The sequence below is a fragment of the Varanus komodoensis genome, unplaced genomic scaffold, assembly GCF_004798865.1.
Source record: "Varanus komodoensis strain SLA01 unplaced genomic scaffold, ASM479886v1 scaffold27, whole genome shotgun sequence".
Classification (NCBI taxonomy): Eukaryota; Metazoa; Chordata; class Lepidosauria; order Squamata; family Varanidae; genus Varanus; species Varanus komodoensis.
This window is the reverse complement of record NW_025335701.1, coordinates 7130720-7145883: the sequence shown is the minus strand read 5'-3', so window position 1 is coordinate 7145883 and position 15164 is coordinate 7130720. Positions and strand designations below refer to the sequence as shown.

At 43.3% G+C, this 15164-nt stretch overlaps 1 protein-coding gene across 1 annotated transcript in view; it reads right to left on the bottom strand.

Annotated features, from left to right (window-relative positions):
* PLCG2 (phospholipase C gamma 2) overlaps positions 1-15164 on the bottom strand; it is a 78976-nt gene that overhangs the window by 51687 nt on the left and 12125 nt on the right. The window contains exons 2-4 of the mRNA XM_044433903.1: positions 5414-5557; positions 4817-4910; positions 1060-1107 (exon numbers count right to left, since the gene is read on the bottom strand). Coding sequence (XP_044289838.1) covers positions 1060-1107; positions 4817-4910; positions 5414-5557 — 286 coding nt within the window. The remainder of the gene's footprint in view (positions 1-1059; positions 1108-4816; positions 4911-5413; positions 5558-15164) is intronic.

The window sequence follows — 15164 nt, the reverse complement described above, 5'->3', positions numbered from 1 at the left end:
TCGGGCCCAATTCAAGGTGTTGGTGATGACCTATAAAGCCCTAAACGGCTTGGGTCCTGGTTACCTGAAGGAGCGCTTACGTCCATATTTGCCCAGTCGCCCCCTGAGATCGGCGGGAGAGGCCCTTCTCCGGGAGCCCTCCGTGAGAGAAATTAGGAGGGTGGCTACTCGGAGAAGGGCTTTCTCAGCGGTGGCGCCTAAGTTATGGAATGCGCTCCCCAGAGAGGTCCGCCTGGCGCCATCGTTATTTGTTTTTCGGGGCCAGGCTAAGACCTTTTTATTTAAGCAACATTTTAAATGCTAAATACAATTGAATTTTATCTGGCCAGGGCGGCTTATTTTATAATGTGTTTTAATTAAGATTATTTTATATGGATATTTTAACTTATTGTTTTATCTATGTTGTAAGCCGCCCCGAGGCTTCGGCGAATGGGGCGGCATAAAAATGTTTTAATAAATAAATAAATAAAATGAGGCAGACAGGCGTTCCACAGGTTTTGTGTCTACTCCCTGCAGTGCCTCAGGCAGACTGCCCTTTTCCTCCAGGCCTACCTAGTGGAGGACTCGCAATCAGGACAGGAATTCAGAACATGGCCTTTTCCCAGGTAGAACTGGCATAGAGAACGTTCATTGGTAGGTAGCAGTTTTCTCCCACAATGAACTTATTTTCTAAATGGCACCTTGAGTGACTTTGGGCAAGAAAGGAACGCTATTTTAAGAAGGAAGTATTAGCAAAAAAGGCATGGAATGAAGCAGCAGAAAGGGAATTCTGAGAAGAAAGGAATGGAGATTAGATGAGGGAGGGAGGGAGCAATTCTCAATAGGATGTAACTTTTAAATCAATACGTGACACAATACAGACACAGTACAAATATTTCCAGTTCACAACTATAATAATCGCTAATGCAGACTGTAAGGATTTGCTGGAGAATTGCCCTACTCGGTTTTCTAGAAAAGTGAGTATGTTGTCTTTTTATTATGCTAACTGCGGTAGCTGTAGTAAAGTAAGCAGACAGATCAAGTACAAACAAATGCAAAAGTTGAAGGAAGCAATGTTACCTGTTCCTTCTGGACTGATCCACAGAGTAAATCAGCTTTCTCAGCCAGCTGCCAGGAAAAAAAAAAAACAGCAGTGATTAATTTTGTGACTCAAGTTACTTCAATCTCAACAATGATAATAGGAAACAGAAATGCCTCAATTTCAAGCAGAAATCAGTTTTAAATGGCGGGTGAGGGGAGTTGCCTGATCAGAGTCTCAGAGTCTAAAATTTAGAGAATCTAGATCAGGGTGTAGAATTCTCTCATTAGTTTTCTACTTCTGAACCTCCTCCATAGGGCAAAACAGACAAAGAGCAGTTTCATAGGGTCAGTTCAGAAAAATGACACAAGGACAAAGGATTAACCCTCTGCCCTTGCCTGCAGTGTTATGTCCCCAACTGAAATCATGCTCCTCAGCTATGTTCATCTTTTTTAGCGGCAACGTGGAATACTTGATCAGATATCCCACCACCAAAACAGTTTTCAGGGTGAACTGAGAAGCAAAAGGTCATTTCACATACTATATGTCAGGTGTACACTTAAGATGTTTGCAGCAGTATTGGATACCTAAAAATGACCAATGTGAAAAATGCTCATTTGCAAATATGGGGATCATGCAAAAAAGTCCCAGGATCAGTCACTGACATTCCCAGGTGGGGCTGGGAACAACCCCCTTCTAGCGTCCTGAAGAGCCACTGCCAGTCAGTGTAAACACTGAGCCCAACAGTGCAATGCTCTAACTCACTATAAGGCATCCATTTAACATCCTACAGCACTGAAGAAGTGACTCAGGCCGCCCACAGAGGGAGCATCATGCTCCAGGGATCCCTGAAGATCTGCAGGCAAGGAAACTGGCTGCTGAAGTCTTGCTGGAGGAAATGGCAGTATCTGGAACAATGACAGAACTGCTCCTGTCTCCCACAGACTTCTGGGTGGTGCTCTGGTCAGTACTGAGGATCATAAAAGGGGTCTTGGTGGCAAGGAAACCTCCACAGTTTCTAGTAGCTTTGGTATGCAGGCAGAATGGAGTAGGTGGAGTATCTGTCTCAGTTCGAAATGGGAGAGTGGGAATGTTTCCTGTGATTGGTTCCATTGGATACAGACTACAGGTCTGTTGGGGAAGGAGCAACCTGCTGCAGTGGGGCTGAGGCTTCAAAAGGGGGTCATGCAGGCAGAGGAGTATCCCAAATCCCCCTTTCTGATACTGAAGCTAAGAAGGGTCCAGCCCTTGGTATCGATGGCCCTGATTCTAGAACACCTGCATGCCTCCATCCTGGCCAGCTGATGTTCCTTTGGATGCCACTTGTGTTTGGCAACCACAGCTCCTGCCTCCTTGGTTTTCTTGTCCAGCTTGTCTTTTTAAACGTGAGGGAACTTGCCAGAGTCAGGGGTGGCTAGAGCACTAGTTGCATGAGGCATGGACTGAGGCAGTGACAGAGCCTCAGCTGTTGAAGGGCAGGCCTGCCCCTACAGTTTGGTGGAAACCACCAACCACAGTGCTTTGCTGAAATGTTCCACTAGTGATTCAGAGCCCTCAGGGGAGGTGCCAATGTTGCCGTCTGGTCCACAATTGATGGATGAGTTCCAGTTATTGCGGCCTGATGTGTGGACAAGGTGCTTGGACAAGTACGTCCCACCACCTGTTTACTGGACCCTTGTCCATCGTGGCTACTTAACAAGGCCAAACACGGGATTGGGGCCTGGATCCTGGAGGTCATCAACACCTCTCTGAGGGAGGGTTGGGTACCTGCCCCTCTAAAGGAGGCGGTAGTCCGGCCAGTCCTAAAGAAGGCATCCCTGGATCCAGAGGTGGCCACCAATTATAGACCAGTGGCCAACATCCCGTTTCTGGGCAAGGTGTTAGAACAGGTGGTGGCGGGACAACTCCAAGCACTCTTGGATGAGACTGATTATCTGGACCCATTTCAGTCCGGCTTCAGACCCGGTTATGGTACTGAATCTGCCTTGGTCGCCCTGTATGATGACCTGTGCAGGGAGAGAGACAGGGGGAGTGCATCCCTGTTGGTTCTCCTGGACCTCTCAGCGGCCTGGCTGGGGTAATGGGCTGGATGAGGGCCAATAAACTGAAGCTCAATCCAGACAAGATGGAGGTCCTGTTGGTGGATGGTTCGGGCTCCGGGGTAGATGACTTGGACCTTGTCCTGAATGGGGTTGCACTCCCTCTAAAGGACAGGGTCCACAGTTTGGGAGTGCTCCTCGACCCAGAGCTGTCTCTGGAAGCGCAAGTGACTGCGGTGGCAAGGAGCGCTTTCCTTCAACTTCGCTTGATCCATCAGCTGCATCCCTGTCTGGAGAACAATTGCCTGGCAACAGTGACACATGCATTGGTTACTTCCTGATTGGACTTCTGTAACGCGCTCTACGTGGGGCTGCCCTTGAAGATGGTCCGGAAACTTCAGATGGTTCAAAATAGAGCTGCCAGGCTGCTGACGGGGACTGGGCGTTATTCTCATATAACCCCAGTCCTCTACCAGCTTCACTGGCTCCCCATCGAAGTCTGGGCCCAATTCAAGGTGCTGGTTATCACCTATAAAGCCCTTAATGGCTTGGGACCTGGATATCTAAAGGAACACCTGCATCCATATCTGCCCTCCCGCCCCTTGAGATCCGTGAAAGGTATTAGGAGGGTGAGTACCCAGAGGAGGGCTTTCTCTGTGGTAGCACCCCACTTATGGAATGTACTCCCCAGAGAGGTCCGCCTGGCACCGTCGTTATTTGTTTTTTGGTGCCCGGCCAAGACCTTTTTATTTAAATGATATTTTAATAATTGTTGATTTAATTTCTTGGTTTTAATATTGAGCCAGGATGCAGCCAGATTTTATATGTATGTATTTATATCTGTATTTATTTATGATGTTGGAAGCCATCTCGAGCTTATGTGAATGGAATGGCATACAAAAATTCCAAATAAATAAATAAAATAAATAATGTTCGGATTGACACCATGTCCCTCAGCAAAGCAGGGAAAATGCCCATCCATCCTCAGGAGCTTGCTGCCACACCAGACACATGTTCTAAGCAGGGCCTTAGATGTCATTGGGTAAGTACAAAAGGTAGAAGTAGAAGAAATAGTAGCAGGTGTGGAGAAAGACTGTGAGGAAACACTGTGAGGTTTTTTTTTACAGTATAGGGAAATAGGTATAGTCTGGAAATAGGTGACAGTTTGAGAAAAAAACAGAACATGGAAAAAAGTGAAACAGGTATATAGGAAAAGCTTATTATGGAAAAAGCAGGTGAAGAAGAGGGGAAGCAAAAGGAAAAGGGAAGGAAGAGGAGGAGGAAAAACTGCAAGGAAGAAATATTCAAGTCTTATGAAGAGGATGAGCACCAGCACCAGCAAAGGCAGATGAAAAATTGAAGAAATGGGTAAGAACTCCTTCCATATATGCCGCATGCTGGGGAAGGGATCCTGCCAAAACACTTTCAGCTATGCAATCAGCTTGATGGAAGGCTCCAGCAGGTACAGAGCCCATATATGTGATGTTCAGAGATGGCAAAGAAGAGCGTACAGTTGTGTATCATACCTTAAAAAGGGTACTGCAGAGTTGGGAAAAGGGCAGAAACGGGTAACTAAAATGATCGCTGCACTGGAGCAAGTCCCCTACGAGGAAAGGTTACACCTTCCGGATTGCTTAGATTCTTAAAAGAATGCCTTGATAGCACATTTTACTGCATTCTTCCCCGTGTGAAATCCTGGGAATTCCAAAATTCCTCCAGGTCTATCTTAAGGAAAACAGGAAATACTCTTTCTATATACCTCTCTGTAATTGCTGGAGTGGCAGCATTCATAGCTTCTTGACGCAAAATATTTAAACCACACAGCCATTTGTCAGCATCATCCTTTGTGTCAGCTGAAAATGAAACGGAATGAGAAGTTAGAAATTAAGGACTTTTCTGGGTTACATTTCTTCAGTGATTCCATTGCAGAGCTTTATGATAGCAAAGAAATTCTCTGGCTGACTAGGAAGTCTGAAAGCTACAGGATTCCTTTTCTGTCTAAACATGCACAGGATTGCAGAGTTAAATTTCTGCTTAAAATGCCTGCTTTCTTTTTTAATGCAAAATCCAAATTATTTTACATGGCACTGACAGTCTCTGACCTCAAAGAGCTTACTTAATAAAATTGACATGGGGCAGTGGAGAAAGTTGAATAGAGATTGGCAGAACAAATAAAGTTAATAATTACTTCCTAAATTTGCTGAAGCAGCAGCTCTGCTACCCTTTCCATTCTCTGAAGTTTGTACATTTCTTAGTTTTTAAATGTGCCACAAAAGTCTTCACTGGTTTTTTAAATTTTGACAAAGTTGGGAATGAGGATTAAGGGAATTGTAACCCCAGGATGAAAATCATTTACCTGCTAAACTTAAGGTGTTGAGAACAAACTGAGTACCATAGAAAATAGTGAAACAGTGCTCATCCTTTTGTCGTGCTGCTTTCCCACGCTCAAAATCCTTTGAATTTTTCCCTAGACGGATTTCCTTTATTTCCATCAAATCCACTGAAAAACACAAAGGAAAAGAAAGCAGAAGTGTCTATAAGTTCATTTCCAGAGGATGGATCTCCATTTGCTTAATCAGAAAGCACAAAGCACTATCAAAAGCTGCATTTGGGGTTGTCTGCAGGGATGGGGGAAAAGCATAAGAAAGTGAAACAGCAGACCAGTACACCTCAAGTTTATTTGCAGTATTTTCCAATTTGACTATTGGGATTCAAAAAGACATCCTGTAATAGATAAAGAGACAACCTCTTCCAAGGTATGTATGACCAAACGATCAATCTTGCCCTTCCAACCCCCACATGAACGCCCCACCCATCCTGCACCCTCAGGAGACAGCTTGAGTCTTTTGCAGAATGCATGGGGCTTCTTCCAAGGGCTGACATAGCCCAGTAACATCCCAACTGGCTAGGAAACTTTGACACTGCTTATTGCTTTCAAAGAAATCAGCCATTTGGAATGAAATGATGTGGCTTGTAATACTATGAATACCTGATTTTATACTGCTGAATTTTGAGGCATATCATTTTATTTTTTTAAGTTTTAATATACTATTTTAATCTATTTATATCTGATTCCCCCAGACATGTATTGCATATTTTATTTCATACTGTTACTGTTATTGTTCTCATATATTTATACATTTTCATTTTATGTTGTTCTTACTGTTTGTAATCTGCTTAAGAGAGTCCCCGGGACTAATTAACTGCAGGATATAGACTGAATGAATGAATGAATGAATGAATGAATGAATGAATGAATACAAGTGGGGCAACTGGGAAAGATCTAGATTTTTTATCTCAAAATGAGCACAGCTGAAGCATTTCAAATGATTTTGGGGACTGGCTTTTGTGTTGCATTACTTTTAAATGCTGCTCTGAGTACCCAATGTGAAGGAAATAGGTGGGATATAAATTATTATACAATGAATAAACTATGCTGCATGCATCGGAGGGGGGTATACTCTATCTCAAATACAAGTAATGTGCATTCTCCTGATAAAGCACTTATTTAAGAACTGCGGAAGTGGTTTTATTCCACTCTGCAGGCTGGATGCAAGAACAGATAGCTTTTCCTACTTACTCCTTGACAGGTCAAGGATTATGCTTAAACATACAGTATGAGCAGTTAAGGAACTTTACTCCTCATATTTTGTCCCTCAAGAGGGTCTACTAGGTTATAAAGTGTCTCAGAATGAAGAAAGTATTCTGATTAGTCTGAATTATGTGTTGTGCTATTTGCACAATGTTAAAATTTTAAGCTATTCAACTTTAAAAAGAAACTCAACATTGTGTGATAACTGGGACATTGCTAACATTATGCATGACCAATTCAAGTTAGATGGTTCCCCTACCATAAACTGTTTTGGTAGTGCCTGCCCTACATCTTGTTACATGCAAAGGTGCAGGAAAGTGAGGAGGAGAGAGAAAAACCTGTCTGTTTACAGTCCATTTCCCTGTTCTGTAAATGAACAGAATAAATGAATTTATCTGCAGTAGAAAAATCAGGGAGGAGCTGGAAGACCCATTGTCCTAAGATGTTGGGCAGTGTGGGGATGAATTTCTTTTTCAGTAGTTTCCAAAATCAGCTAGGACCTCTTAAATTTAATGTCCCAGATAGCCAGCTACTGGGTTGGGCCAGCCAGAATAGAATGGTACTTCTTGCATCACTGCTTCAAAACACCATATCTCTCTGAAGACCCAGTCCAAGACAGAGTCATATTTAAGTGCCATTGAAATCAACAGAACAAATCAGTCACATCTAACTTAAGCCTCACTGTTTTCAGTAGGATTTCAGTATGATTTATTTTCTCTAGGTAAGGCCTAGTGCAATTTTAGCCTCCCAACACTTCTGTGAGACCAGAGCGCCTCACCAACTGTTCCTTTTTTGAATGATTAGAGCACCACAAAGACCTAGGCATACTTGCCTAACTTCTCCTCTATATTACAGAATAGTTTCTTTTTCAACTGCAATCCTGACATCTATGGAGACATATATTAGGAAGGAGTCATGCTCTGCCTTTAGGACCAGATTGTATTTTATAGTTCACATAGGAAGTCAGGTGGTATGATCACACCATTTTAGTCTTGGAGCAAATAGCTTAAGAAGTTAATTATTAGGCAAAAACATGAGTGTTGAAAGAGACAGTCAGCAAAACGAAAATCATCCATCAGTTGTCTCCTAACTTTCAAGAGCTTGGTTCTCTAAACACTTTTCATACAGTAAGGCTAAATATTTATGTTTTCTTTTAGGGATCTTAAAATCTGCATTGATTATGGTAATATTTTCCCTGCTTTCTTCGGACTAATCTTCGAACATGTATAATACCTTGTGCACATTTGGCTGTGATACAACTTGAAACTGACGTGGATTTCATTGGTTTTGTTAGCACTTGAGGCACACATGGCAAAGTTACAAAATATGTTATCGTAGTACAAAAATTAAGCAAATAAAAACAAACTGGTACTTGCTGGTTGCATAAGTATTCACCCTCTTTGCTGTGACGTGCCTAAATAACTCTGTGACATACAACCCACTGGCTGCAGAAGTCAAATACTGTACAGGTTGAATGGAGTCCAATTCCAGTGTGCATGATCTCAAATTAAATACACTTGTTTCCAGAAGGTCCTAGAGTTTGTTGGAAAGGGTACAGGTAGTCCCCGAGTTATGAACGTCCAAGGTACAAACAACTCATACTTACAAATAAACTGCTATAAAGCCTATTACTTTTTAAAAATTACTGTGAAAAAGCATCATCACCATAGAGAAAAGAAGTGAAAGGGGAGAGAGGGAGAACAGCCAAAGCATCACCACCATAAAGATAGAAGAAGCAAATGGGGAGAGAAGGAGGCTTCCAAAGCAGGCCTTCCTGCCCCACACATCCAGAGAGAGAAACCTCCGGCATTTCCTTGCCAAAAAGAGGTGGCATTGGTGAGTTTGGGCATGGGGAGCGTAGAGATATTCACATTATTTTACTTTGATGTGGGCCCTGCACCCCTAACCTCATGAATGCGAAGGGTCAGCTATACATTATCCAACTAACATACGAATTTGACAAATTTTGTTTTCTCAGGACTGGAACTTGTTCATTACCAGGGGACTGGCTGTAGCTAAAAGCAGGCATCATGCAGACCAGTTCCAGAATAAAGTTGTGCAGAAGCACCAATCAGGGTAGGGTTATACAAAAATACTCCACATTATACCAGTGCTCTTCAACATTTTTATTGATGACTTGGACAAAAGAAGTATAGGGAATGCTTATCAAATTTCCATATGATGCAAAATCATCTGTAAAATTCAAATTGATCTTGATAGTGCTGGGATGAAAGCAACAGAATGCAATCACTAAGGACAAATGCCAAGTTCTACACTAAGGAAAGAGAAACCAAATGCACAGTTACAGGTTGGGAGATACTTGGTTCAATGATATTACAGGCAAAAAGGTTCTTGGAATTATTTCAGATCACAACTGAATATGAGTCAACAATGTGATGTAGATTCAAAAAAAGTAAATGGACAGCATTAAGAGAAGTACAGCTTCCAAATCAAGTGAAATACTGGGGCCCTTCTATTCACCACTACTTGGGCCCCGTCTTGAGTACTGTGTCAAATTCTGGGCACCACATTTCAAGAAACATGCAGACAAGCTGGAGAAAGTTCAGAGGAGGGCAAAAAAGATGATCAGGGGATTGGAAGGAAAGCCTTGTGAGGAGTCATTGAAAGAACTGGACATATTTAGCTTTGAGAAGAGAAGAATGAGAGGAGAACACATCATTTGACACGCAGAATAATGGGCTCAAGTTAAAGGAAGCCCGATTCTGGCTGGACATGAGGTGAAAATTCCTGCCTGGCAGAGCAGTACAGAAATGAAACCGATAACCTAGGGAGACTGTTCACTCTCTCACACTAGCAGATGCAACTGGACAACCATCTGAGAAGTACGATTTAACCTGAAGTGCTGCACTGAGCAGGGTGATGGAACTGATGGTCTAATAGATCCCTTCCAACTCTACTAGCTGAGAAATCAAGTTCTAGTCCACACTCAGCCATAAAACTCACTGGATGACTTTGGGCCAGGCATTTACTTTCAGCCTAACCTTTGTCACCAGCTTGTTGCTGTGAGGATAACAAGGAGAAGGGGGAAAGCCCTTGCAAGAGAAGAAAGGTAGAATATAAATGCAATGTAATAATAGCCTGGAAGCACTCTAAAGTACAGTGGTACCCTGGCGCATGAACCTAATCCATTGCAGGACTCTGGTCGTGACCCAAAATGGTCGTGAGCCAAGTTAAATTTCCCCATAAGGTTCAGTGTAGTAGTAGTAGTAGTAGTAGTAGTAGTAATAAAATTTATATGCCATCCTTGCGCAAAAGCCTCAGGACGGCTTACCTAAATAAATAAGAATAATAATATAAAACATAATACAAATAAATAAATAAGGTTATTCCATTCTGTAACTATTTTTTTTAATCAGAAAAATGTGAAGCAAAGTGACAAAGGACAACAAAGATCGGGCCATCTCCCCACCCCCTCACCCCAGGCATGAGCGCGGCCATCTCCCCACGCACCCTCCAGCACAACCATGATCGTGACCATCATCCTGGCACGCTGGGGAGGGAGAGATGGGCTCGATTGTGCTGGGGGGCGGGAAGATGGCTGAGATCGCAGTTGTGCTCCTGCAGGAAAGACAGGCGTGATCTCAGTCATCTTCCCCCCCCCCCCCCCCAGCACGATCACAGCCATCTCCCCACTCCGGGAGGTGGGGGGCAGAGAGACGGCTGTGATCACGGTCACCACCCAATGCAGAGTTTGCGACCTGAGTTAAAATTTTTATGAAATGTTTGTTCGCGACCTGATCTGGTCGTGAACCGAAGTGTTTGTGAGCCGAGGTACCACTGTATCTTCATCTGAATTGAGTATTTCAGACGCAACAATAGTGACTCCATTAAACAAGAATTCTATAATCCCAATTCCTACTTCGAAAATGCTGGCTTACCTCTTATCACACACAGTAGTGAATTACTGTGGGCAAAGCAGTTTTGTGTATTCAGAGATCTGCATCTGGTGCTTAAGAAACTCAGCCACCCATCTACTCAGCTACTGATGCTTGCAATAGAGGTGGAAGGCTGATGTAGTGCAGACAGACAAAGCTAACCATGCCTCTCCCTTGTTTCTATTAGAGTGACAGTAGCTTAAGGCAACTCTGAGTGTTGACCCACACTGGCAGTAACAAGGCGCCTAGTATGGCACATACCCATCCTGAACAGACTCCAGTCATTTCATTGTTTTTATACAGGTCTATTGACGCTCATTCATGGAAGCACAGCAAGTCAGAACCTCTGTCCCAGATCTGAAGGGGCAAGCAGGTACATATGGTCCATTTCTATTGGACTACATCCTTTGCTCCTCTCCAGGTCATGACCCTCTACCATGTGACACCCCTTCACACACCTATATGTCACTATAAGATCCCCTCTCAGTTTCTTCTTCTCTAGGCTGAAAAGACCCAGCTCCCTCAATCTCATCTCATGTTGTCTCCCTGAATCCAACTACCCTCCTTGTGACTCTGCACTGAACTGATTCTAACCTAGCTATGCCTCTCTTATAATGTGGCACCCAGAATTGGACACAGTACTTCAGTTGTGGGAGCACCAGAGACATACAGAGTGGTACAAACAAACACCTCTTTCAACATGGAAGCCAAGGGTGGAGTTTGCCTTCTAACCGCCATGTAACACTTCTACGTCATGTTTAACCTGCTGTTGACAAGTACCCCATGATCTCTTTCACAAGTGCTGCTCTCCAGCCAATTGTCCCCCATCCTGAACCTATGGCACCTATTCCTGAGACCCAAGTGCAAGACATAGAAACAGAGAATCATAGAAACAGAAAAAGTCAGATGGCTTGGATTCCAGTTTATATGCAATTAACAATCAGAATTCAGAGTTAGAAACATAGAAACAGAGTGAGTCAGAAGGGGCCTCCCAGGCCATCTAGTCTGATCTCCGGCACCAGCAGGCTCCGCTTACGACATTCCCACCATGAGCATGTCCAGCATATCTTTGAACACCCTCACCAATGGGGCCTCAACGTCCTCTCGTGGAAGCCCATTCCACACCCTCGGGGTCCTAACTGTCAGGAATTGCTTCCTGGCGTCCAAATGGAACCTTGGCTCCCTGAGCTTTGCTCCATTGGAGCACGTCCTGCCTTCCTCTGCAGGGGAGAACAGGTCTCTACCCACCTCCATGTGACACCCATACCTGTATGTCACCAACATATCCCCCCTGAGTCTCCTCTTCTCCAGGCTGAAGAGACCCAGTTCCCTCAGTCTTGCCTCATACAGCGCCCCCTGCAAACTGGCCACCAACCTTGTGGCCCTACGCTGCACTGACTCTAACCTGGCTATATCCTTCCTGTAATGAGGGGCCCAGAACTGAGCACAATACTCCAGTTGTGGGCGCACCAGAGTCATATAGAGTGGTAGTAATACTCCTCTCGATCTAGAAGCCACGCTTCTGGCTATGCAACCAAGTGGCGTTCACCCTCTTGACCGCCGCATCACACTGCTGGCTCATGCTTAACCTGCAGTCAACCAGCACCCCAAGGTCCCTTTCACAAGTGCTGCTCTCCAGCCACTTGTCCCCTAACCTGTACTTATGACAGCTATTCCTATGCCCCAAGTGCAAGACCTTGCACTTACCCACATTGAACGCCATCCTGTTGTCTCCTGCCCACTTCCATAGTCTGTCCAGATCCTTTTGGATCTGGAGTACCTGCTCCTCAGTTGTGGCCACTGCCCCCGTTTCAGTATCGTCTGCGAATTTGATCAGCAGACTGTTCACCCATTCTTCCATGTCACTGATGAAAAGACCTTACACTTATCTGCACAGAACACCATCCTGTTGTTGACCAGTTATGGCCACCACCCTTACTTTGGTATCATCTGTGAATCTGGTCAGCAGACTAGTTACCTCCAAGCTCATTCAAATAATATACTGTTCATTGATTAAAATGATCGCATATTTTACAAAACTCAGATGACTGGAGGAGATTAAAATACATAGACTATGCAACTTAATGAAAACTGCCCAACTTTTTAATGTGCTACTCATCTTTGTAAGCTATTTTAATGCATGAGTTTTATTTATTCCAGCTAAGTATGCTGCTAAAGGTACGACTTTTATTTGTTAGGATGACTCTGGCTTCTGGGAGCCATATGCCTTAACAAGGCAAATGAGAATATTTGCACCAGTGGAGAGTTCCAGTAACTTTCATCTGATCGTGCTTTGTGGAAAAGTTCTTACAGGAAATAAAAAGTGGATATAAACCTTGAAGGAAAAACAGTTTGGGATTCCCTCTAGTTCAATGCACAGAAAGCTTTTAGCAAGAGCATGGAATGCCACAAAATGTGGTTCTTATCACAAAACAAGTAATGATTTCTAAGGGATATTTAACAGGTGAGAGACTTTAAGGGGGAAAAATCCTGTAAGATCAGGGGCCAATGCAGACATGACTTGCCTGAGCTTATTAACACGGTTAAGAAAAGGGAATGCCAAATCCCTTCCCTCTTTCATCCAAATTCCCTTCCTTTTCTGTAGTGGGTGGGTTAATGCTAACCAAATTCCCTCTTACTCAGATTTTGAACCCTGAGAAATTGTGGTTTCAGATGCTGGTCATGAAAGGAAACACACATTTCAGGTCAGTGCAAATGCAAAGGTTAACCATAGTTAAGACCATAAGGGGAAGAGGAAAAACTCAAGCAGACCATTCCTCATGAATTTAAATTAAATATGAATATGATCGTTTTTTTTAAGCATAATTCATTTTTAGCAAAATAAAACTAGTCAACAGAAACCTTTACAGGATCCTGTCACTGGCAGAGTATGACTTTTGTTAATAATAAGGCTGCCTGGAATACATCCAAACCAAGCCTCAGGGCCAAGTGGATTTAAAATTATAGTTCACTTATTTTTTTTTTCCTTTCTCACTGGCCATGAACAGGAAGTATGGCCTAGTTAGGTTAGTATTAAATGCAGAGGAAATGAACAGCTGAACAGACCTATAAGCACTGAGAAGGCCAAACATATTGAGCCTTTTCACATGACCACAGAAAGGAAATTCTAAATACACAGATTAAAAAAACACACAGAGAGAAAATGACACATCTAATACATCCCATGGGTCAGAAGTGAAACAGGTCTGTTTTAGAACAGAGACAGATGAATTCAAGTGAGGGTACCTTTGCAAAGTTATTCAAATTAACTTTCTCAAGAATTATGGCTGCCATTGAAGGTGCTTCAAGATCAGAACCTAGTGATTTCAACTGCAACCCAGCCAGCTAGAGAAAAGCCACAATCTATTTTGCTATGGACACAAACAACTTATAGATACCAGGCTTTTACAAAACCATTATCTAAACAAGTGGTTGGAAGAAAGCTTACAAGAAAGGAAGGAAGAACAAAGTTTGAAAAAACAAAGTAAGATACTTGATAATATGGTCAGAAGACATGTGAGGGCTTCTGAATAGGGCACCATTCTGCTTCCCCACCCCTTAAAATTTTCTTATATTGGCCAGGACAGATTTCTACAATTGGCATAATGTCAAATACAAACCAGTCTCTGTGTTAAATCACCCATGACACAGGCAGTTCTACAAATTAAAACATGGAATCGCTCCATTGCATAGAAAGAGGAAGGTCAGAATTTAAAAGAAAGGGGGAGGTGTACATGAGGCAGTCAAAACCCTCATTTCATTTGCAGCCATGCAGCCCCTGCCTTTAAGCCACTTGGAGGTAAGGGCCCCAGACAGATTATTTACAAATCCAGAAGAGATGCCACTCCTCATATACCCCATCACCCGCTTTCTAAGTGACTGGGAAAGTTCTATGCTTTAATAAAGAGAACTGCAGCTGTCCCATTTCATTTATTCTCTGCCTATCTACATAGAAGTAAATGCAGATCGCATTCTATTTTTTCCTACTGCAAATTTACATTCAAGGGGGGTTTGTGGCTCAGTGCTAGAGAACCTGCTTTGCATTCAGAAAATCAGTTTCAATCTATAAGTAGGCCTGGAAAAATTCTTGTCCTGGGAACTGTTGCCAGTCAGCATCAACAATTCTGGGTTGATGGCCTGACACTACATAGAAACAGAGCCAGTCAGAGAGGGCCTCCTGGGACTGGACGTCTAGTCTGACCCCGCCCCCGCACTCTAGCTGGCTCAGCTCATGGCATGCCTATAAGGCATCTTCCTTTGTTCCTACTCTTAATATAAATTGATAAAGATGAACACACATGGATGAACATTTCAGAATATTGTGCCTACTCACAGAGCAAAGAACACTCCATTCACTTTTAAGGATCTTCAACAGGAAACAAAATAACTCCTTAGGTATTATTTAGGATTCTGGCAGATCAACCCTGATAGGCTGTCGACATTATAAAAGCCTACAACAGTCCTTTCCACCTTGGTGCCTTCCAGATGAGTTGGAATTAACTCTCAGAATTACCAGCCAGTATGGGCACTGGCTATACTGGCTGGGAATTATGGGAGTTGCAGGCCAACTCTTCTGGAGAGCACAGGTTAGAGAAGGCCAGTCTCCAATAATCAGCTTT